Here is a 24,449-nt window from a genome sequence, read left to right as displayed (position 1 = left end):
ATTCACAAATCTTTGAGCCAATTAATTCACTAAATCTATGAGCCATAAAATTCATCAATAGAACAATGACAATGTCATGTTTAAAAGTAATTTACCAAAAATAATGTCATGTGAGTTTTCTGTTGTTCAGTATAATCTGTCCCTATATCTAATGGAAACTTTGTGTTCTCGGCCTCCTCCATATATGACCTCATTGCTACAGTACACCACTCTCTGTCTACTTCCATAGCTGCCATCAGTACTTCTGAATAGAAATCATAAAATATCTATGTTTGTATTTTCAACTTAGTGCAGTAACAGTTTAACTCCTAAGTCTCCTATAAAATCATACAAGGTGTTAACCTTTTACTGCACTAAGGTTATGATATATATATAGATATAAAAACAAATATAAATCAGCCAAATATGCACATAATATAGTTAATTGCGAATTTTCCCATCCAATCTTAAACTCTGTACACTTCAAAAGAAAAGAGACAAATAGTTATTAAGGACAATGAAGAAAAATCTTTCCGTTAAATTTAATAAAGAAACTAAAACACAGTTTGTGGTTAAAGTCCTCTACTCTGTATTTTGTTTATTACATTTAATTCTCTCAATTAATGTCAGTTGAGGATGCTGATGTTGTTTGACCTTATTATATAGGCAATATAGGCAAGCAATATTTAGAGTCCATTTTTAATTTCAGAACATTTATTGACAAAAAGTTCAAAAAAGATTAAAGAATGCTATGATTGTTCAACATTCAATGCACAAAGTGAGCAACTACTAAAGTCTGTTTAAATTGACTAGCCAAAAGAAAATCTTGGTTACAGAAATGAGTTTTAACAGATGGCACAAAAGCTTAATTTAACTAGGAAATTGGATCTGAATGTGAAGAATTTGGTCATGTTAAATAAAAGTATATCATTATGTAGACAACAGCACTAAGCATGGTGGCACAGACATGAGTCACATGGTGACCAGGTATGTTTTACACAGACAATAAATGTGTGCTTCTGGAACCCCATTGTTGGTTACCCATGGAATATATACCATGGGTAACCTATGATGCTCGTACCCTAGTTGAGGTGTTATTGTAAAGGATGATAAAACTTACCTTGACCTGCTTTCTCTTTACTCAAATAATCTTCAAGTATTGGAATAGTTGTATTGTCAACAATCTTCGGATACCTGTAACATATTTCAATTAACTCACATGATGTGTTTTTGTTTCATATGTCTTAATAAAGTTGTTGTTGTTTTTTTGTAAGGGATGGGTTATGTGCCAAATAAAAGGTTATTGTTTTTTAATGTGCCTAATTAAATGGTTTTTGTCTTTTACACCCTAAGCAAAATGGCCTTTAGATTCTATGATTCTTATGCCCTTAATAGAAAGGTTTAAGTTTTTAAGTCTGCAATAAAAAGATTTTTGGTTTTTATATGCACCAGATATGAAGAAGATCTTAAAGAAAAAGTGTTGTTGCATCATTAATTTATTCCTTACAACACTGGATATGTTCACTGGAACTATCTACTTTCAATCTGGAACGATCAAAAAATTATTAAACCCTTTGGATGCTGTTGGCAACTAACTCTAACCATGCAACTATTTGCAGACCAATATAAATATACAGAATATATATCAAAATTGTGAATGTTTTAATAATGAAATGAAATTGTTTAAACTAATCTCTTTGAGTAACAGTAGTTTTATATAATTATAATTAAAGAAATAAATGTACAATATATAATGAAGTACTAATTAAATGCTGTACAGTAACACATGTAACGTTAAACCACTAAACTTACCTGTGTGATAACAACTTTAAAAGAAGAAAGTTTCCCCTATTTGTATGGATTGCTGTAGGGTCTCTGCAAAACAACAGAAAATATCGATATTTTTTATTTTGTTGAACTAAATAGTCTCCAACTGATCACTTCAAACCATGTTTACTATTGAAAATCATTCTATGCTTCTGTTTAAAACTTTGCATTCACTAAAGCTCAAAGTCGATATACCCTTATTTTTATATATTTTTTTTAAATGTTTTGTTTTTGCTGGTTCTTAACTCAATGTTAAGTCATTTTTGGTCAATCTCAGCACTCAAAACAAGAAATGCAAGCGTTCTTAGATTGCATTTTCTTATAATGTTTTTAAAACTTAAATTCAATTTCATGAGAGATAAACAAATGAAATAAAAATGAAAAACAACTAACAGTGTAGTCAACATCTCATCCCTGCTTCTCCTTATTAACAATACAGGACCTGGATACCTGAAATATAGGATTGGTTTTTATTTTAATATATCATCCATAAAACATATTTATCCTCGCAGAAAATAAACACAGCTTTCTTTCCCCAAATACAAAAATTACATAATTATGACAGAAAATGAGTAGTTTTCTAAAATAGTAGAATATTTAGTTCCTATCTAGAGTGACAAAAATCCAAAATGGTTTTTATAATAATAGTTGTGTCAATAATTGTATAAATGTTCCAGTATTTCAGAAGATAAAATAAATGACAAACACAATGTATTTAGGGCTGAGCTTCACACCTTTTTCGTCTGTGTCAAAGCACATCATCACAATATTTCAAACGCTGCAAATTTTTTTAGTACACATGGCAGGAGCAAATGACCTTTGATGAATATTGCGATATTTTAAGTAGCACTGCATATCATGTTATTTACTTTCAAACTTGTGTGTGAAGGTTAAGGTTTGTTTACACTTGCGCCACTGGAAAAATTATTATACGTGGGAGCTTGAAACTTGAAACCGTTATGTTTTGGGTTGTTTTTTTTGTTTTTGTTTGGTTTCATGGTGCACCAACACAATTTCCGTCATTTGCACCGAAACATGAAAAATAAATTTTGACTCCACATCAGGTAATACATAGAGGATATTCAAAATTTTTCTATAAATACATGATTTATTTTAATCGAGTGGTATGAAAATAAATATTTCATGAGTGGGGGTAAATAAGTGAGTGAAATATGGTAATTTTCATGCCACAAGATGAAAATAAATCATGTATTTGTAGAAAAAACTTGAATTTTCTGTTTATTATATACATTTTTCTCTTTTTTTTTGCGATAAAATTTGAAAGATTTTCCCCTAAATTTTGTGTACTGGCAGAATTTAAAAGAAAGTAGTCCGGCAAGACACCAGTGAAAATATTGAAAATATGTTTCACTGCAGTGAAAAATAAATTTTTACAGTGAAAATACGGAAAATGAAAATATGCATTTTATTTCATCAATATTTCTCAGTATTTCATTTATAAGTATATATTAAAATTTCAAAGAAACACTAGAGGTCAAAACCACTTCACCTTCTGGAGCTAAAAGATAACTAGACTCCAGTAATTCAAACTCATTTTGTTGCCTCTAAGGATCACGCAGGAATGTGCTTATATTTAAATGAACGCAGGTTAACAGCTATAACAAGATCAAAGCGTTTGCGACCAGCATGGATCCAGACCAGCCTGCACATCCGTGCAGTCTGATCAGGATCCATGCTGTTTGCTATCAGTTTCTCTACTTGTAAAAGGGCTTGTAAGCAAACAGCATTGATCCTGATCAGACTGTGCGGATGCGCAGGCTGGTCTGGATCCATGCTGGTCGCAAACACACTATGTTGGTTTTGTTATGGCGCGGCTCAAATACTGTAAACAAGTAAACAAATATCAAAAATAAATTATTATTATGAAAGTAATAAAAAATGCACTGAATTCAAAGAGCTGTTAAGTCTTTAATCAAGACCAAATCTTGGTACAGAAACTTACATCAGTGGAAAATTCCATCATAACGGTCTAGTTTTAGGTTAAACAGATTTCATAAAAACAAACCCAATGATTTTGTAATAACAAAACCACCAGGCTGTTGACCTATCAAACAATCACAGTTTCATAACTGGAAATTTTCCACTACTACAGGAAACCGTGAACTTTAATAAGGAAAAAATTCTTATGAAACAAAAGTCACTGACATGTTATTACTTGATATTACAATGTGTACAAGACATATCAAGGATGCTGAATTATTTCAACAGATTAAACAATCCAGCCACCTTAAAGCAGCATTTATGCTAATTTTAATGAAAATTTTGAAACTGTATTTAAAAGTATAATATTTTGAAGTCACCGAAAGGAGGCAATTTACACATTATCAATGGCAAATACAACCAAAGCCAATTACCAAAAAGAGATGTCAAAATATGCACACAAGAAGCCTTTAACAAAGTAAAATTATAGTTATATACACTAAAAAAGCAGTTATTAATCACACAAAACATGTAAATTATTACTTGAATCTTGAATCTTTTTACTTTTACTAAAATCTTAGTACATTTTTCTCAAGTTTGATTTTATTGAAATATTTTGACACATCTAAAAGCATACAGCTTTAAGCAGAAATTTAAGCTTTTTTCTGCACTCTAGCACATACCTAGAGCCTTTCTGTTGCAATAAATCTAACAAAGCTAGAAAACCATCACAAAATTATATAACATGTAAGAATGCTACAGACCAAGATAGTCATGAATATCCATAAACTGGTTCAAAAGAGGAAATTGTTTTGATTATTTTTTTCCTATTTAAATTTTATTCACAAAAAGCTGAAGTTTTTTGAAGCAGCTTCAATTTAAGCTTTAGCTTTAAAAGGGTCTAATGAAACTCATTTTCAAAATCTATATTGAAAAACATTTTAAGTCATTTAGAAACTAACTATGAAATAAATTGCAGAAAGAACCAAGAGTAAGGGTTGGGTTTAAAATAGATAGAGGGCTTGCTACCATGCCAAATACCTATAGATAGAACCACGCAAATATCAAATTGCCTTTCTTGCCTTGCTAATCAGCTTACAAAATCAACAATTTATTCATCTTGAAGTCAAGCTGATGTTAAGTGACAAGATTTATAACTCTTGAAGCAATATTTCCATAGTGATCTCCCTTGAATTTAGATGTCACCACTGCTGGTAACAAATAAGTACCACTGACCTTTACCCAGCAAATTGGATAGCTTCAACAAATACAAGAATCAGACTTAAAACTATTTATTTAAAGGTTAACTTGTCTGAAGAAAGTGAACAAAACAATTTCTTTGTGCACATACAATCAATGGGAACTTACTCTATATGTTGTGAGCAGGGTACTTTACATAATCAAAGAGAACTTACTCTAGAAGTTGGTCTGCAATATTGAGGTTCAAATATCGGTTCACAGTTTTCTCAACAAGGCCCCCTGTAAAATTACAAACAAAATGTAATAAAAAATTATGTTATGATACATAACACATACTTAACGATGCATTTACACCCATTATTATAAAGGCCTTCATGTAATATATTATTATGTTATGATAAATTACACATACTTTAAGATGCATAAACACCAATTATTATAAAGGCCTTCATGGTTGAGTACTTAAGCTTTCTGATGTCCTATCACTTGACATTGCTGTAAGATTATATCGTGCCTGGGACCTGGGTTGTTTTTGGATGTCCTATCACTTGAAATTGCAGTAAGTTTCATTCCTGTCTGGGTTGTTTTTTTTATCATTTAAAGTCAGAAAGCTATCCAGTACATCGAACATTGCTCATTGTACTAAAGATGACTGTTCTAAAGATCATTGTTCTAAAGACATACCTGTTTTTGTCTATTACAATAAAGTACTAAAGGACACAATGGGTAAAAACATGTTTACCAATAATATTAGCAGTACAATGACGTAAAACAGTGCCTGCTAATGAAAGGTTGGACTGAATAAAGTACATTATTAATTTTTTGGACTTGTTTTTGCTGTGCTTGATATTGTCAAATTAATTAAATACGTCAAGCAATAAAACTTAATAAGCATACAAAAATCACACTCAGGTCAGAAAACTATCCCTTTAAGGATGGCGAAGGGTAACAAGTTCACTTACTTGCAAATTCTGGCATCTTTGCATAAGCCAAAGGCATAATATCATCAAATGTAGCATCAAGAATCTACAAATAACAAGAGGGCCATGATGGCCCTGAGGTCGCTCACCTGTATATAGGCCCCCCCACCCCCGGGCCAATTTTTACCCAAGGGCTTTTATTTGTTTATTTGAACAGACTTGGTAGACACCCATAAGAAGATGTTTCATGCTAAACATCTAAGTTCTAGCTCATTGGGTTTTTTAAAAGAAGATTTTTAAAGTTTTTACTATACACATATAGTTAAAAACAATGACACCCCTGGGGCAGGGCCAGTTTTGACCCCCGGGCCTTTATTTGAACAAACTTTGTAGATATTTACTTAAAGATGTTTCATGCTTAATATCTAAACTCTAGCTATTTGGGTTTTTTCAAAGAAGATTTTTAAGTTTTTGCTATACACATATAAGGAAAATCAATGCCCGCCCCGGGCGGGGCCAGTTTTGACCCCAGGGCTTTTATTTGAACATACTTGGTAGACACCCATTAGAACATGTTTCATGCTAAATATCTTAGCTCTAGCTTATTGCATGTATTGAGTTCATTTAAAGAAGATTTTTTAAGTTTTTACTATATGCATATAGGGAAAATCAATGACCCCCTGGGGCGGGGCCAATTTTGACCCCAGGGCTTTTATTTGAACAAACTTGGTAGACACTCATTAGAAGATGTTTTATGCTAAATATCTTAGCTCTAGCTCTTTGGGTTCTTTAAAAGAAGATTTTTTAAGTTTTTACTATATGCATATAGGGAAAATCTATGACCCCCTGGGGCGGGGTCAATTTTGACCCCAGGGCTTTTATTTGAACAAACTTGGTAGACATTCACTAGAAGATGTTTCATGCCAAATATCTAAGCTCTAGCTCTTATGGTTCTTTAAAAGAAGATTTTTTAAGTTTTTACTATATGCATATAGGGAAAATCAATGACCCCCTCGGGGCGGGGCCAATTTTGACCCCAGGGCTTTAATTTGAACAAACTTGGTAGACACTCACTAGAAGATGTTTCATGCTTAATATCTTAGCTCTAGCTCTTTGGATTCTTTAAAAGAAGATTTTTTAAGTTTTTACTATATGCATATAGGGAAAATCAATGACCCCCCGGGGCGGGGCCAATTTTGACCCCAGGGCTTTTATTTGAACAAACTTGGTAGACACTCACTAGAAGATGTTTCATGCCAAATATCTTAGCTCTAGCTCTTTGGGTTCTTTAAAAGAAGATTTTTTAAGTTTTTACTATATGTATATAGGGAAAATCAATGACCCCCTGGGGCGGGGCCAATTTTAACCCCAGGGCTTTTATTTGAACAAACTTGGTAGACACTCACTAGAAGATGTTTCATGCCAAATATCTAAGCTCTAGCTCTTAGGGTTGTTTAAAAGAAGATATTTAAAGTTTTTTCTTTCGGTTGCCATGGCAACCAGAGTTCTGCATGGAATTAAATTCTTTGAACAATTTTTAAAGGTGACCACCAAAGGATCATTCCTGTGAAGTTTGGATGAAATTGGCTCAGTGGTTTATGAGGAGATGTCATTTAAAGCAAAAGTTTACGGACGGACGATGGATGGACGGACACCGGACGAAAAGCGATCACAAAAGCTCACCCTGTCACTTTGTGACAGGTGAGATAAAAACAAAAAAACTTTACCATTTAAAGAAAACGGACCATGATAACTCTTATATCCCTAATCTGAGTATTTTCTAGGTATGGTTTTACATCACACTAACACAGTATAGGTCATATGAAGACAATTTAGCTTAACTGGTTGAGAAATACCTTAGGTACCTCTCTGTCCATTATTTTCGGCATCCGAGTTGAACTTTGCAAAAATGAATATGAACTATGCAAAAATGAATTTTAAGATTTATCTGTCTTTATAAAATGTTGTAATATTTAAATAGTGAACATGTATATCACGATTGAAGTGAATAAATTTTATACCCAATACAGTACAATATTTAGTTTTTTACCCAAAATGTTAACCTGGGCTAAATATGTAGCTTGAAAGAGGGGTAGATCTTTGCATAAAATAATTTTAGGATCAAGCGCCCTCCTTAAATGGCATCCTTTCAAGACAATAAACACATACAAATTTGATAGTTTCTGAGACCTTGACGAAAAGGATATATATAACACCAACGCCAACAAGGTCATGACAATAGCTCCACTTTGCACTTTGAATTAAGGAGCTAGGGGTGATTTGTAACCACACTATCTGATTAAAGTGGGTGGAATCTAAATCTCAAGTGTGATAGTTAACACAGGCTTGATTGTAAATAAATACAGTATACTTACAGTAAACTTAACATCTGGGTAATTCATTGCCGCCCAAGTTGCAGTATAGCCACCTATAGACCATGCATACAGTATAATGTTATCTGGAGTAAAACCCAGTTCATGTATTGAATATTGCATCACAGCATCAATTGCAGATTGCTCCTGATCAGGGAATGGCACACCCTAAAACAAATAATGTATATTTACAATCCAGTATCTACTGGACATTTGAATCAATTTTGATCCATTTTTGTTCATGTATCAGTTTCATTTTCAACTAAATTATTTGTTTCTACATGTTATCATATTTTTGCGGCTAAATTCCATAACATTTTTGTAGATTTAAAACGATATCGCTACCTAAAATTGTATGTATGTTACATGTGTTATGCACTGATGTAGACACCTAGCTGAAATATTTGTATTAGATAATTATACTACATGTTTGTGTGGCTTTTTTGTTTATTCCAACTGTACTAAAATATGCATTAACAAGAAGCGCCGCAATGCGACGAAAACCAGGTTTTCAACGACCAAGTTTTGATGTGACAGAAATCAATAGGTCAAAGTGCACTGAAGTTATTGAGTAGAAGCTGAAAATTCTATTGTAAGCAAATGACCTTGAACTTGCTCCCAGATATCTAAGTGGCAATCCAAAGCTGCCACTCAGCAATTTTGGTGTCAAAAGGTCAAAGCAAACTCAAGTTATAACATGAAAACTAAATACATTAACCTTGATCACAGACACCTGGGTAGCAATCCCAAGCTGCCTCTTGATATAAGCTACCCATTCATAAAGTTTGGTGTCAATAGGCCAAAGCAAACTCAAGTTATTGAGCGGAAATTGAATTTCTATTTTTAGTAACAGTGACCTTGACCTTGATCACAGACACCTGGGTAGCAATCCCAAGCTGCCTCTTGATATAAGCTACCCATTCATAATGTTTGGTGTCAATAGGCCAAAGCAAACTCAAGTTATTGAGCAGAAACTGAATTTCTATTTTTAGTAACAGTGACCTTGACCTTGGTCACAGACACCTGGGTAGCAATCCCAAGCTGCCTCTTGATATAAGGTATCCATACACCAAGTTTGGTGTCAATAGGTCAAAGCAAACTCAAGTTATGGAGCGGAAACTGAATTTCTATTTTTAGTAACAGTGACCTTGACCTTGGTCACAGACACCTGGGTAGCAATTCCAAGCTGCCTATTGATATAAGCTATCCATACACCAAGTTTGGTGTCAATAGGCCAAAGCAAACTCAAGTTATGGAGCGGAAACTGAATTTCTATTTTTAGTAACAGTGACCTTGACCTTGATCACAGACACCTGGGTAGCAATCCCAAGCTGCGTCTTGATATAGGCTATCCATACACCAAGTTTGGTGTCAATAGGTCAAAGCAAACTCAAGTTATTGAGCGGAAACTGAATTTCTATTTTTAGTAACAGTGACCTTGACCTTGATCACAGACACCTGGGTAGCAATCCCAAGCTGCCTCTTGATATAGGCTATCCATACACCAAGTTTGGTGTCAATAGGCCAAAGCAAACTCAAGTTATTGAGCGGAAACTGAATTTCTATTTTTAGTAACAGTGACCTTGACCTTGATCACAGACACCTGGATAGCGATCCCAAGCTGCCTCTTGATATAAGCTACCTACACACCAAGTTTGGTGTCAATAGGTCAAAGCAAAACTCAAGTTATTGAGCGGAAACTGAATTTTTATTTTTAGTAACAGTGACCTTGACCTTGATCACAGACACCTGGGTAGCAATCCCAAGCTGCCTCTTGATATAAGCTATCCATACACCAAGTTTGGTGTCAATAGGCCAAAGCAAACTCAAGTTATTGAGCGGAAACTGAATTTCTATTTTTAGTAACAGTGACCTTGACCTTGATCACAGACACCTGGATAGCAATCCCAAGCTGCCTCTTGATATAAGCTACCTACACACCAAGTTTGGTGTCAATAGGTCAAAGCAAACTCAAGTTATTGAGCGGAAACCAAAAGTTGACGCCTGCCCGCCCGCCCGCCTGCCCGCCCGCCGACTTCGGCATTACAATAACCCGGTTTTCGTTGAAAACCTGGTTAATAAAAAAATTATTGCTTTCCATTTTTTTCCCAGTAATAAGAACTAGAGCTTGTCACAAGTGCCGAATACCCCTGACACATGCTTGTCAGAAAACATGCTTTTAAGTTAATAATTTTGCTCATGAGATTTTTTTTTTAAATTTTTTTTTAATTACAGTTGACTCTTGGTAATTCAATTTTCAAGGGACTGGGCATTTCACTTCAAGAGAAACAGAATTTGTGTAATTTTGATCTGCCACCATTACGTTTACATTCATACATGTATACAACATTACAAATATTCGTAGCAATCAAAGACAAAAATGCAAATCATGTTGGTCAGTATTCATCAGTAAAAATATTTTAATACATGTTTACAATAAGCACTCGTGATAATTCATTTCTATAGAAGCTACTTATTCAGATCTATCTATCTACAGAGATGTAACAGACCAACCAACCGACAGCCGACCACCAGCTGAGTTCAGTATAGCCCCACAAACTCTGTTTGTTGGGGATATAAAAAAAACGATCCCTGCACTTGCAAGTAGATATCAAAATGTTATCCTTTTTTAATCAATTCAATAAAGCCAAGTCATACTTATGTATAAATAGAAATCTGTTACCTGAGTAAGAATTTATAATTGAATGCAAAATTAACAATTTTTAACAAAAGAAATAAAATTCATATATAGTTTAAGCATGAACTTACAGAGCTCCCAGCAAACCCAGGATGATTCCAACCAATGACAGAGTATTCCAGGTCAAGTGGTGTTGCCATGGCACCTATCTCATAGAAACCTGCATTTCCTTCACATGTTACAACCTGCCAGACAATATAGTTATTAAAACAATATATTATCAATATCAATTTCATCAAACAATTTTTTTTTCCAGTTTGAAATCAAACACTTTGTTTTTAACCAAAAAGAAATCAATTTTTTTTTTCCAATTAAAAATCTTCCACTAAAAATCTCTCGCACTACAGACTACTCTCCGTATCAGAAATTTTACAGCAGAAAATTTCTGATCAACCTGAAATGGAATGGGAATTGTTTTAAAACTGTATTCAAAGTACCTATCATTACTCAATCTTTAATCATTGCAATGCAGTGTGGGTAAGTTAGAATTTTGATCAAATCCTTTGAATTTCTTATTTCCAAAACAATATGACATTTTCTTCCCTTTTTAGTATTCCAACTCATTCTGTTAAATTGATACCTGAACATTAAATAAAACAGATACCTAGTTACTGACTCGACATACTGTGGATTATACAAGAACAATGATGTCTTATTGCATTATTTTAATAAATGGTCAATATTATCTACAAAACTAGACCAAGCCTGGTGAAGGACATTATATCTATACGTTTAATACTTAGTTAGCATTCACTGACAGCCATTCCTCAAAACCTTTGACTAGAAAAGTAAAAGAGGAACATTTTTTGACAAGCTGAATGATTGCTTATTAGTCTGGCTTTTATGATAATTTAAACACATTTTTGGTATTATCTTGGTGATTAGTCTACCTGAACTGCTTTTCTGAATAACTAACCAGTAATTACAAACTTTTCTTCGCAAGTGACTGACTACTAAGTCCAGAAACAAATCACCATTAGTCTCACAGTCCATGACCAGTGCCATGAAGAAAATTTTGCCAATCATCCAGCCCTGGATTACAATTCCAAATAAACATTTTAAGACTCGTACTATGTGTGCTCTCCATTCTTCAAGCATAGGATAGAATTATTTTATAAAATAATTATTTACCAGTGTATTGCCATGTCTTGTTTTATCAGCCCTTCTATCTACAAACATTGTGTCTATTTCATTGTTATCCTCTGTTAATAATTTAGCTCTAATACCATGTTTCTGTAAAAAAAACATATAAATTGAGACCCTACTCTTTCTAAAGAGAAGTGCTGTAAAATTGTAACAAATTTAAAACCATTCATTTTTCCTAGAATTCCTTTTTAACAGGCACATTCTTCAAGCCAGACCACCAACCTGTATGCTGGGGGTTTAATCTTATTAGGGACTTTGTTTCTTTTCATGTGTAGAGCATTCGATTGACATTACAACAGGTTGAAGGTTACACACAGGGCTTTAGTTTAGAGGGCTGCATATGCCCTTCAGCTGTGTGGAGAAGGGGAGCTATCTATGCCACTCTGAATTCAACAGAGCACAGTGCAGCCCCTGCATCATTCCTGCACAGACTGTCAAGCAGTTTTACTAATAAGAGTGCCTTCATCTTAGCAAAGAACTGATAACTTTTGTATATGCCAGAGCAGAGGTTCAGTGTGAATGCCAGTAGAAAGGATTTCATTATCATTCACATGACAATGACCTGTGCCGTCCATGACTTGAACCCAGGTCGCCTGATACCATTGCTCTACCTATTGAGCAAACTGGATGGCTACTGTATTTTATTATACAAAGAACAAGTTAAAGTAAGAGACCTTTTTAAACATACCTCTTCAATAAGTTTTGCTCTTCCCTGACATAATGGTCCCTCTAAAAAATAAATTCTAAATAAGTTTCTGATGATTCTGTTACATTATCGGCATAGGAGAAAACATTCAAGTCCCTTTACGTTACAGTATGTTAAACTAAAACCGTGGATGTCTGTTGAAATCTTTATCAAGAGTAAGTGTTACCCTTAACATGAAGGTGAATGAATTAGAAGGTAATTTTGGCAAAGGTTTAAACCAGAGACCTCTGGATTCTAATATTTAACTTTTGTATATACTTTAAACTGTACACCTACCAACAAGAGTATTTATTAATGCTGTAGCCCCAGGGTAAACCATTCTCCTTCCAAATGTGTTTGCACAAATATAACTGAAAATGTAATATTAGAAATATACTAAACAAGCAAATTCGTTGAATTTATATCCCCCGCCGAGTACTGGTTATTATTAACACAACAACTGAAGACATAAGGCTTTATTTATATATTAATCATGGCATAAATAGTAATATTCTTTGAACTTGATAAATATTCAGGGAAATAACAGAGCCATTACTTTGTGTTAAATAGTAAAATCTGGAAATGCCAATGAGATGTATGCATACTACATAACTAATCAAGGGCCATAAATCTGAGTTATAAGTATCTGACTAGAACAAGGCGACTATATGCACATCTCCTCTTAGTATCCCATAAAGTTTCATTGAATTCCAGCCGGTGGTAGCAGAGAAGTAGCGAGGAAACAAATATTTTTCTATATGGATACTGCATAACTAATCAAGGGCCATAACTCTAAGTTAAAGTGTCTGACCGGAACAAGCCATTGATATGTGCATCTCCTCTTGGTATTGAAGGTTCCCATAAAGTTTTGTTGAATTCCAGCCAGTAGTTGCAGAGAAATAGTGCGGAAACGATTTTTACTCTATATGCATACTACATTACTAATCAAGGGCCATAACTCAGAGTTAAAGGGTCTGACCGGAACAAGCCGACGATATGCGCATCTCCTCTTGATATTGATGATTCCCATAAAGTTTTGTTGAATTCCAGCCAGTAGTTGCAGAGAACTACTCCAGAAATGATTTTTACTCCATATGCATATTGCATAACTAATCAAGGGCCATAACTCTGAGTTGAAGTGTCTGACCGGAACAAGCCTATGATATGTCCATCTCCTCTTGGTATTGAAGGTTCCCATAAAGTTTCGTTGAATTCCAGCCAGTAGCTGCAGAGAAGTAGCGCGGAAACGATTTTTACTCCATATGCATACTGCATAACTAATTCAAGGGCTATAACTCTGAGTTAAAGTGTCTGACCGGAACTAGCCTATGATATGCGCATCTTCCCTTGGTATTGATGATTCCCATAAAGTTTCATTGAATTCCAGCCAGTAGTTGCAGAGAAGTAGCGCGGAAACGATTTTTACTCTATATGCATACTACATAACTAATCAAGGGCAATAACTCTGAGTTAAAGTGTCTGACCGGAACAAGCCGACGATATGCGCATCTCCTCTTGATATTGATGATTCCCATAAAGTTTCGTTGAATTCCAGCCAGTAGTTGCAGAGAACTACTCCGGAAACGAAATTCGGACGGACGGATGGACGGACGGACAACGCCAAAACTATATCCCCCTCCCGATTCCATCGGCGGGGGATAACAAGATTAAAAAAATTTTGGGCAGTGTTTAATCAAACAATCTGCATCATATTATTATAACAAATAGCAATAAGAAATACCTGTATGAAACTTTTGTTAAAAATACAGATGTACCAACAAGTAAGGAAAAATGGAACACATACTTTATAGATAATAATATAAACTGGCCATTGTTATATAGTTATGTATTTAAATGTACCAAAGATTCATACATTCAGTGGTTTCAGACTAGAATAATTCACAGAACTTTAGCAACAAACTCAATGCTGTTTAAAATGAAAATTGTTGATTATAAAATGTGTACTTTCTGTAACTGTCAAGAAGAAACACTTATACATTTATTTTGGGAATGTCAAAAAATTCAGTCTCTATTTCAATATTTGCAAAGTAACATACATAATTTTGACAATATTTTCAACTGTAAATCTTTTATTTTAGGTTCTGAAGATAAGGACTTCGAATATGATATATTGTTTTTAGAATTGAAAAAATACATATATTTGTCTAAGAGAAAAAAATTGTTACCCACATGTATTGGCTTTAAAAATAGCCTTAAATTAGCCTGGACTATTTACAAAAATACCAATTTGACTGACACTGAAATTAAAAGATGGCAAATTGTAAGATTATTAATCGAATAAATTACACTGACATTCTATATTTATGTTAGGTTCTCCTTTGTTTACTTACATACATGTGTAAAATATACTATTTGTATGCTTTAATTATAATGTTAATATGATAAAATTTAAGGTATATTATGATCTTTTGTTTGTAAATATTACAATGTGTTATACATGTATAATTAATGTAAGGTATGTGGGGGATGACCCCGACCCTCTCATACCTATTACGGGGTGAATAAACGGGGTTACCCAGTTTGGGCCTAAAAAAACAACAAAAAAAAAAAACAATCTGCATCAAATATTCACTGTTGAATACAGACCAAAGACATGTCACCAGTCCTGCCCTAAATTAATTTTGAAGCAAAATTTGGTGATAATTTACCTCCATGCAATTTCCACAGTGTTTAACAAAGTTATGAGATCACTTTGCAGCTGTCAATGAGTACCTAATCTTATAGAAACCTTTGACAATTTAAAAAGAAAATAGCCCTGAAAAGGGCTGTTGGTGCTAAGCAAAAAGCCTGCCTTTTTTAAAGCTGTCACTTTGTGTAGAACCCTTCCTCGTCTTCCCTGCATACTTTGTAGAGCCATTCACTGTAGCTTTAGACAGGACATTGGCAGTTCATCTCCAGTAATAGATTAGGTAGAGGTTCAATGTAGTTGTATACACAAGTACACAAATATAGTAGTTATTCCACCCCTAAGCTGCAAATTTTCTGCCAATGTCCTGTGCCTTCTAAATGATGTGCATGTACCAAGGGGAAGAAATAATCATTATCCATACTTATATTTTTGTTTTGCTTGGAAAAGGGGAATAACCTTGTACCACATCAGAAGAGCAATTAGCTAGATACTCACCTAAGTATATCTGATGGTATAGATAGGAGTGATCTAGGTGGATCTCTGTTACTTTTTGCTTGAATCTTCATTTTCTTCACCTCTCTAAAGTAAAATAAATCTAGATTTATTTCTAACATTGCTTGATGTCAATTTGTATGAAGGACAAGGCTTAATTTGAATTTTGGTGCTGGTCACTTTCAATGTGAAGGACTCTGAATACCAAATGTAAGGAAAAAGAAGTTGACTGCAAATCTGCTTGGAAGAATTATCTGCCCTCGATAGAAAACAAGTATTTCAAGTTTGAATTGAGAATATCTTTGATAGATTTTCAGATTAGTCCCTGCCCTTTAGAATGCAAACAACTATTTCAAATTTACAATGAATATCTTTAATCTTTTTAAGTAAATTACTTTTTTGGTTCACTTCACAATATGTTACTTTTGAACACATTTTCAAAATGTTGATGAAAATTAGCATGAATGCTTGATATCTAAACAGAAGATACAAATTGTCTATGTTCTTACTATGAACTTACTACGGGCAATCAAAACTACAGTATCATGAAAATTGAAAAATACGAAATAAAGAAAATTCATGTATTATGGACCATCTATTAAATGGAAGGGAAACAACTCATATAAAAACAGGATTGCACTTTGTTCAACTTCCTTGGCATGAGCATTAGAGTTGCTTCCCCTGGATATCTTTAAGGTTTTTATTCACTTTCAAGATTTATTTGTTTGCTTAGTTATATGTCACACCATAACAATAGAAGTCATAAGACAATAAAGATGATTTGTATAACTTCGAGTGTTACAAAAAGAAATCACTTCAAAAATTTTTAGTCAATTAATACCCTTTTTATTAATAGTTGTTCTTCAGTACTTCACAATGACATAATGATAATCTCAGCGGTTGAAGCTACAAAGTTCGCGAATTCGTAACATGCAATTTTTTCGCAGATACAAACATTTGTGGAAATGTATCCACTTTGAAAAACCCTAACATAAAAAGTGCAAAATAATTTCTAAGAATACAGTATATACTTGTATAAATAAAAGATTCATACAAAAAAGTGTTTACCCTATATTCACATTTGTCCATCGCCAAGCAACAGGGCTTGCCCAGTACTGATAATCAAAGCCAGATAATAATCTCTGAAATATATTAACATTTTACATTATTATATCACTAACATACATACAGGAAAACAATTATAGCATTAATGTCACTAAGCAACACTAATGTAAAGAAATAATAATACACACAATTTTGTTTACATGTATTTAAATCATTATTAATAAAATGTTTCTTTTTCTATTTTTACACCAAATTTAACACACTTTTTAGTTGTATCTTGCCAGATCAATATGCATGTATGATACCAGCTTTACTGGAAAACTAACCAGTAATAATAATTTCTCCGCAAATGACAAAAGTAAAACATGAACTAATCATAATGATGAAATTTTAAAGATAAAACTTCCTCATGTTAAGGAAATTATATTAGGGTTTATCTTTTAAATCCATAAACATGTACATTGTGAAGTTATATGATGTTATAACACAGTAAGCTCTAAACTGCTTAAATAGTTAAAGATGTAGCTGATGGGGTAATATGTAATACTGTACAATTACTTTTGTCCAATCTCATGATGAACGTTATATAGTATCAAATCCAATATTTATTTTGCGGTTTGACACATTGAACCCCAATTTGAGCCTTATAAAAGGGTGTCAGTGTAATACATGTACTATATAATCTTATGTTACCCTGTTTTGTTCATTAAAAACCTTCTGAGCATCTGTCAGGACTGTTATAAATGTCATATAGTCAGGGTTCATAAATCTTCCAAAACCTGAAACACACACCAAAATAAAACACATTTATTATCTATAATAATAACAAGTGTACAAATATTAAAACAATAGGTGGATCATAGAACAATAGATGTAGCTTACATAGTATAACAAAATATCAAGTGTACTTTAAATAGCATAAGAAAACAAAATGTCCACTTTTAAATAGCACAACAATTAATTTGTGCACCTTTATTAACAAAACCAAAAGGTGAACTTCTAAAAGTACATGTACAGTTGTATTACAAAACAATGATTATGGAATAGGAAACTATAAAAGAAGATATGCATGTACAAACAGACCTCTATTTATTGAATTTTCTTATATAAAAAAGTCATTTCATAACCTTGCCACAAGAATCAATTAATATACATTGTACAGAAGAAAGAAACTAGAAATGTTTCATCATGCCACCGATGCCCCCGCATGCAGCCAAAATTTCAGATGTTATAATATTTAGTTCCAAATTTGTTTGCACAAATTATTTTTTTCATTTTAAGTTCAAAGCCCTTAAAACTTTTCAGTGTTAACACAAACCATTTCCATACAATGTTCAAGGCACTGAAATTATTCAGTCTTTACCTTTTGAAAATAGCATATTTCATATTTGTAGCCAAAATAATGGCTACATACATTTCCACAAAAGTATGAGTGCTGAAACTGAAAGTTCAAAATTTTTCCAACATTCAAGAAAGATAAGTTTGTCCAAAATTATTGAACTACGACCAAATTAAAACTTAAACTGCTTATTCCTAAGATGTATCTATATTATTTTCAAAGTGAAAGGGACATAACTCTGCCAAACAAATCATCGAACCATGACCAAATTCAAACTTGACCTGCCCATTCCTTTGACATATCCATATGTCAAATTTGAGTTGAATATGTAACACTGTTGGGTAGATAATGAACAGAAACTGTAAATTTCATATTATTTTCAAAGTGAAAGGGGCTTTACTCTGCCAAAAATCATTGAACCATGACCAAATTAGAACTTGGCCTGGGCATTCCAAAAACATATCCATATGTCAAATTTGAGTTGAATGTGTTGTACCGGTGGGGAGATAATAAACAGAAACTGAAAATTTCATATTATTTTCAAAGTGAAAGGGGCATAACTCTGCCAAAAATCATTGAACCATGACCAAATTTGAACTTGACCTGCGCATTCCTTTGACATATTCATATGTGAAGTTTGAGTTGAATATGTTGTATCGTTGGGGAGATAATGAACGGAAACTGAAAATTTCATATTATTTTCAAAGTGAAAGGGGCATAACTCTGCCAAAAATCATGGAACCATGACCAAATTGGAACTTGACCTGTATTTTATCATGACATATCCATATGTCAAATTTGAATTGAATGTGTAGTACCGTTGGGGAGATAATGAACGGAAACTGAAAATTTCATATTATTTTCAAAGTAAAAGGGGCATAACTCTTCCAAAAATCATCGAACCATGACCAAATTTAAACTTGACCTGTATTTTATCATGACATATCCATATGTCAAGTTTGAGTTGAATGTGTTGTACCGTTGGGGAGATAATGAACGGAAACTGAAAATTTCATATTATTTTCAAAGTAAAAGGGGCATAACTCTGCCAAAAATCATCGAACCATGACCAAATTCGAACTTGATCTGTATTTTCTCATGACATACCCATATGTCAAATTTTAGTTGAATTTGTGCAACCGTTACTAAGATAATGAACGGAAACTGATGATGACGGAATGACAGAACGACGGAAGGACGGAACAGGGTAACACTATATGCCCCGGCCATTACATGGCGGGGGCATAAAAAACACATTGACATTTTGTATTTATTTACCTCTAACTAACACTGCTGTGTAGTACAAAGTTCCAACATACATGACAAACTTTCCCAGGTTTACAATACCTTCTGCTGTAAAATGTCCTGATCATAAAACATAATAATCATTTATACAAAAAACTTATACCCTACACATGTACTTTGTCTTTTTTAAACTTTATTCTCAATTTCTATTGTTAAAAAAAATATTGCATTACATATTATCTAAATCTAAGAAATATAATCCATGGACAAAATTTATATGTCCAAAAAAAATTATCCTGTTATCCCCCCTGGCATGCTATAATCAGTACTACATGTATACTAAAACAATTCATGTTTGACCACTTGATTGCATACATGTACAATCTGACATTGACTAATGACAAACAAAAATAAATATGGCTGGTACCTCTTCTGTAAAGAATTCCTAACAATAAAGGTGAAGTCCAGTATGACAGTGACCAACAAAATCGTATCTGAAATATTGAAAGGCATATTGTATCTGTTCCAAGTAATTCATTCTACCTACATGTTCTATGTATGACAATGATAAGGCCTACATAAAAATAATTTAGCTTTCAGTTGGGCTGCTACCTACACATTGGAAAGGACCCCATCTCAATTTTACTCTGGCCCATTGAGGAAAGAAAGTACATGTATTTTATCACAGTGGACATTAACATTGTAGTTAAAATGATTTTATCATGGTCACAATATTAAATACAATCAGATAAACAATTCTTCCATATAGTGTTAATAAACAATTTATATAAATTATAGGCACTATCAGTGTTGAACCTTGGATAATATATTAATAAGACTTGCAACTGAAGATTAGCGCATTTTGCCTTGTCTTTTCTCTTTTCAAATTGTGCATTTTTCTCAATTTTCATGCGACCCAAGATGCAGACTGCATATGCTATCAATATTAAACTGTAGTACATAAGTTTACTATTGTCATGAACAGTCATGGAAATATAATTAATATATACTAAAACAACATTTCCAGAACACATTATTGACATCTGTTTGTTTGTTTAATTGGGTTTTATGTCACACTGACATATTATAGGTCATGTGGCAACATTCCAGCTTTACTAGTGGAGGAGACCTCAGATGCCATTCCGTGCATTATTTCAGGCATGAAAGGGCACCTGAGTAGAACCACCGATGTTCCATAAGCTAGCTGGATAGCTTCCTCACATGAAAGAATCCAAAGTCCCTGTCGGGATTCGAACCCACAGCAGTGAGGGGCAAGTGGTTTGAAGTCAACAACCTTAACCACTTGGCCACGGACCTTCCTCATTGCTATCTGACTATGATTGTAAATTCATGATGAAGATATAACAGAAGTACAGTTACGCCTAGAATCTTTGATAAAATTAGTTTATCTGATCCAGTGTTCCACATATACAATGTATCTTTTCATTTTTCTATATCTTACAGTAATATTAAATTTCTATGTGTACACTGTTGACTTACTGTTCCAATAACTTTGTCAGCACCTGATTCCACCAAAGAAGGTTCATAATTCCTGCCCTGTAAAGGAAAACAATTTAACAAATCATGCTTAGTCTGCTTGGCCCCAAACCTAACTTGGCCCCGAGTTATGATGGCCTTTAATATTGAGTGTTAGTTTATTTGCGTGAAAATATCTCCTTTCTAGTATCAAACAAATGTTTTCCCCACGTTTTTTTCATTGGTTAAGCGTTATCGCTTATCCAATCAGATCATGTGTAATGAAAACACTTAAATGTGTTGTTTAAAAATGGCACATAGTTCAAACTCTCATGTCATTAAAGTTGATCGTCCTTCAATGAAGCTAAATATTGCCTACAGTAAATGAATCCAAACTAGAGCTATCACTAAAGATGATTTATACCCCCACCAGCAACCTCGACTTTTTGAAAAATAAGTTGTCTGAAGCAAAATTTGAACTTCACATAACATTTATGACGTTTCATCTAATATGTACCAATAATTATTTCAATTATTTGCCTATCTTCGAGAAACCATTTCTCTTTTTTTTAGTAACAGTGACCTTGAATCTAGGGGGTCCAACAAAAATCTCAGAATAGATTCCTTCATATACTTGCTAAATGCCAAGTTTTATTACAATATCTCACATGTAACTCAAGGCAACGTCTCCACATAAGCTTGCTCTATACCAAGTTTGATTGCAGTATCTCATTTCTAACTCTTTTTATTGTCCGAAAACAATTTTTCCATTTTAAGAATAAGTTACACAGAGATCTGCCAAGAATTTGAAAGTACTGGGCCCTGGGCCCACTTGGTCTGAAAATGATGGGCCATTTTTACCAAAGTATGGGTCTTGGGAAAATAAGTAAACATTGACCAAAATAACTGTTAAAAAGTTTGTAGATAACATGTAATTGAATTTCCCCTGTAATAAAACTTAAATCATATTTTATGACAAGTGGTTCACTTATAATTCAGTACTTTACCAATAATTAAAATTATGCCTACATGGTAACTTTCTAACTAATATTAATTGCAGGCAAAAAATGAAAATATTTTTTTAATGGCTGCTCAAAAATTTGATATGCAAATTTATTCACATAATTGCTGGTTCTTACTTGTAATGTCTTATATTGTGCATTATCCATTTAATTGTTCCTACTTTGCACAAAATGTCCCTTACCAATGTATATTGACGAATTTTATTGCCCCTTGTATGCCTCTGTGTAGACAGCATACATCAAAGACATTTGCCGACAGACCTTTTGATCATGAAAAAAGTCATGCACAATGTTTCTCTGATTGGTTAATCACCCTGTCAAACATTCTGATGACGAAATATACATCTTTTTTTACACTTCATCAGCCAAAACTTGCGTGAACTTGAGTGACCTTAGGTTGATCAAGTTGAACATCCTGTCAGATTATACTGTAACTTACAGCATTTCTTAAAATAGCAACACTTTTTTTCAGTTACGCGATAATCATTTTAAATATTAAGTAGTTGTATAATTTGTTTGTTTGTTTTATTGGATTAAATTTACGGTAGTAGAAATGAGTATCTGTGTGTGGGAAAGGATTATGAGAAGAAATGCGGTAAGTAGATAACATGAACAAAATGGATAAACTCAAGAATATGCATAATTACAAGGGAAATGGGTAACATGTTGCTGTTGGTACCAGTTTTGACTGGATGACTAAATAACCCGGCAGACAGTTTTGTTTTCTTATAAGTCTGGCACAGATTTTAGATGCGCCCATGGCCCTATGCTGCCGATTTTCCTGCGCCATTCTCATTTTTTTAGCGCCAATGGCGCAAAATCGCGTCTTCGGCAGATCTCTGGTTACAGTTACCTTGATCCCACGGAATAAATCAATCCCAACCTGGATCCTTATATACAAAATGTAAACTTGCTTTATACTCAATTTAAGAAATAATATATCCCAAACAGTGATTTTATCGCTCAATAACATCACTGTTTGGAGTTTGCATGCGAGGAATTAATTATCACGAGGGCGTAGCCCGAGTGATATAATGATGCGCATCCGAACTACAAACAGTGATGTTGGATATATTATTTTGATTCTAACACGACATCAACAATATACTTTGACTATTTCTGTGATTTTCCAGTGTCAATCAACAGAATATTGAGGCTTGGCCTATAACCACAGATTATTAATGGTTGTGGTGGTAGTTTTGTCTACGGATTACGGCAGTAAGCCGCAATGAATTTTCCAGAGCAAAGTTCAGCCACCTTTCTGGGTAGTCCTTTAAATATGACATCGCTTTGAGATATTTTTGCTTCTGGGCAAAGCAACGTCATATCGAAATTGCTCAAAAATCCATAGCACGTTCCGCCAGAAAATCGGGCGGAACGAAAAAACAATAAGACAGCGTGTATTTACATTAATTTTGACCAATTTATGAACAAAACTAAAAAATGAATACCTTTTGACAAAATAATTAAACTGTCACATTCGAAAAATCATGATTAAATCCTCTCATGTATACAGCCGATAAACAAATGGCCGTCATACAATGCGCGAAATCTGATTGGCTTATTCAAATGCAAGCGTTTAACGATTCAGAACATTTTAATGGATTATTTTTTTAACAAAATAATTGCCCATGCACCGTCACTCCGTCAGCATGATCGAATATATTTTTCCGTTCAAAAATTTGGAACCAATCTGTAAAACGCCTTACTTAACCAGTATGGCCGATAGACTAAAAGAGATTGATGTTGATATTTTATCTTAAATTGATAAGTACATTTTTTGAGAGTTTTGGTTTATGATTGAGCATGAAATTGAAAGAAAAGAAGAAAAGCTTTTGAATAAAGCTTGAAAGGCAAGACATTAGACAATTTTTGATTTTTTCATGATGCTATGCGTTTTTGAGCAATAACTATTAGATGTCAGGCTTGGCCGACATAAAACTATAACAAGCCTGTAACGTCTAATTTATTGGACTACTTTCTGGGCAGACATTGCTTTCACTTTTGCAAGGAACTGAAACTTCTGTATATAACATACCAGAGCAGAGGTACAGTACAAAGGACCAAGATATCACAAGCTGGGCCTGAATCCACCCCCACCTCGGGATCTGTGATAATAATTTTAAAACGTGAAGCAAATGTTCTTGGGTACGAATTGTCATTTGCTCGAAACGATTTGCTTCCAAATTATACAAATGGAGTGTGAAGTAAACAGATCTAGATCTTCTTAAAAAGATATAAACTCACTGCTGTTGATCCATTCTGAAAAATTCTGAATAATTTTGGTCCTTGTACAGTATTTATTCCTCGTATAATATTCATGTTTGTTTCGGTTTTTCAATAAAAAAAAATCAATTTCAAGCTTGCTAATTGACGGTATCCGGTCTTCTTC

The 24,449-nt window shown here is 33.6% G+C and overlaps 1 protein-coding gene across 1 annotated transcript in view; it reads right to left on the bottom strand.

The window, feature by feature from the left end:
- Nucleotides 1–24,449, bottom strand: part of LOC132735457 (phosphatidylserine lipase ABHD16A-like) — a 30,618-nt gene extending 6,169 nt beyond the window's left edge. Inside the window, exons 1-18 of the mRNA XM_060722415.1 lie at nucleotides 24,305–24,449; nucleotides 21,060–21,116; nucleotides 19,987–20,053; nucleotides 19,593–19,679; nucleotides 17,669–17,754; nucleotides 16,979–17,052; nucleotides 15,914–15,997; nucleotides 13,066–13,139; nucleotides 12,772–12,812; nucleotides 12,069–12,170; nucleotides 11,009–11,122; nucleotides 8,243–8,407; nucleotides 5,910–5,973; nucleotides 5,163–5,226; nucleotides 2,200–2,256; nucleotides 1,792–1,854; nucleotides 1,100–1,173; nucleotides 96–244 (exon numbers count right to left, since the gene is read on the bottom strand). Coding sequence (XP_060578398.1) covers nucleotides 96–244; nucleotides 1,100–1,173; nucleotides 1,792–1,854; nucleotides 2,200–2,256; nucleotides 5,163–5,226; nucleotides 5,910–5,973; nucleotides 8,243–8,407; nucleotides 11,009–11,122; nucleotides 12,069–12,170; nucleotides 12,772–12,812; nucleotides 13,066–13,139; nucleotides 15,914–15,997; nucleotides 16,979–17,052; nucleotides 17,669–17,754; nucleotides 19,593–19,679; nucleotides 19,987–20,053; nucleotides 21,060–21,116; nucleotides 24,305–24,379 — 1,497 coding nt within the window. The 5' untranslated portion in view covers nucleotides 24,380–24,449. The remainder of the gene's footprint in view (nucleotides 1–95; nucleotides 245–1,099; nucleotides 1,174–1,791; nucleotides 1,855–2,199; nucleotides 2,257–5,162; nucleotides 5,227–5,909; nucleotides 5,974–8,242; nucleotides 8,408–11,008; nucleotides 11,123–12,068; nucleotides 12,171–12,771; nucleotides 12,813–13,065; nucleotides 13,140–15,913; nucleotides 15,998–16,978; nucleotides 17,053–17,668; nucleotides 17,755–19,592; nucleotides 19,680–19,986; nucleotides 20,054–21,059; nucleotides 21,117–24,304) is intronic.

Source organism: Ruditapes philippinarum, unplaced genomic scaffold (assembly GCF_026571515.1).
Source record: "Ruditapes philippinarum isolate M1 unplaced genomic scaffold, ASM2657151v2 ctg1342_1_1_1_1, whole genome shotgun sequence".
In the NCBI taxonomy this organism is placed as follows: Eukaryota; Metazoa; Mollusca; class Bivalvia; order Venerida; family Veneridae; genus Ruditapes; species Ruditapes philippinarum.
Note: the sequence above shows the minus strand (reverse complement) of the source record. Positions and strands in the feature narration are given on the sequence as shown.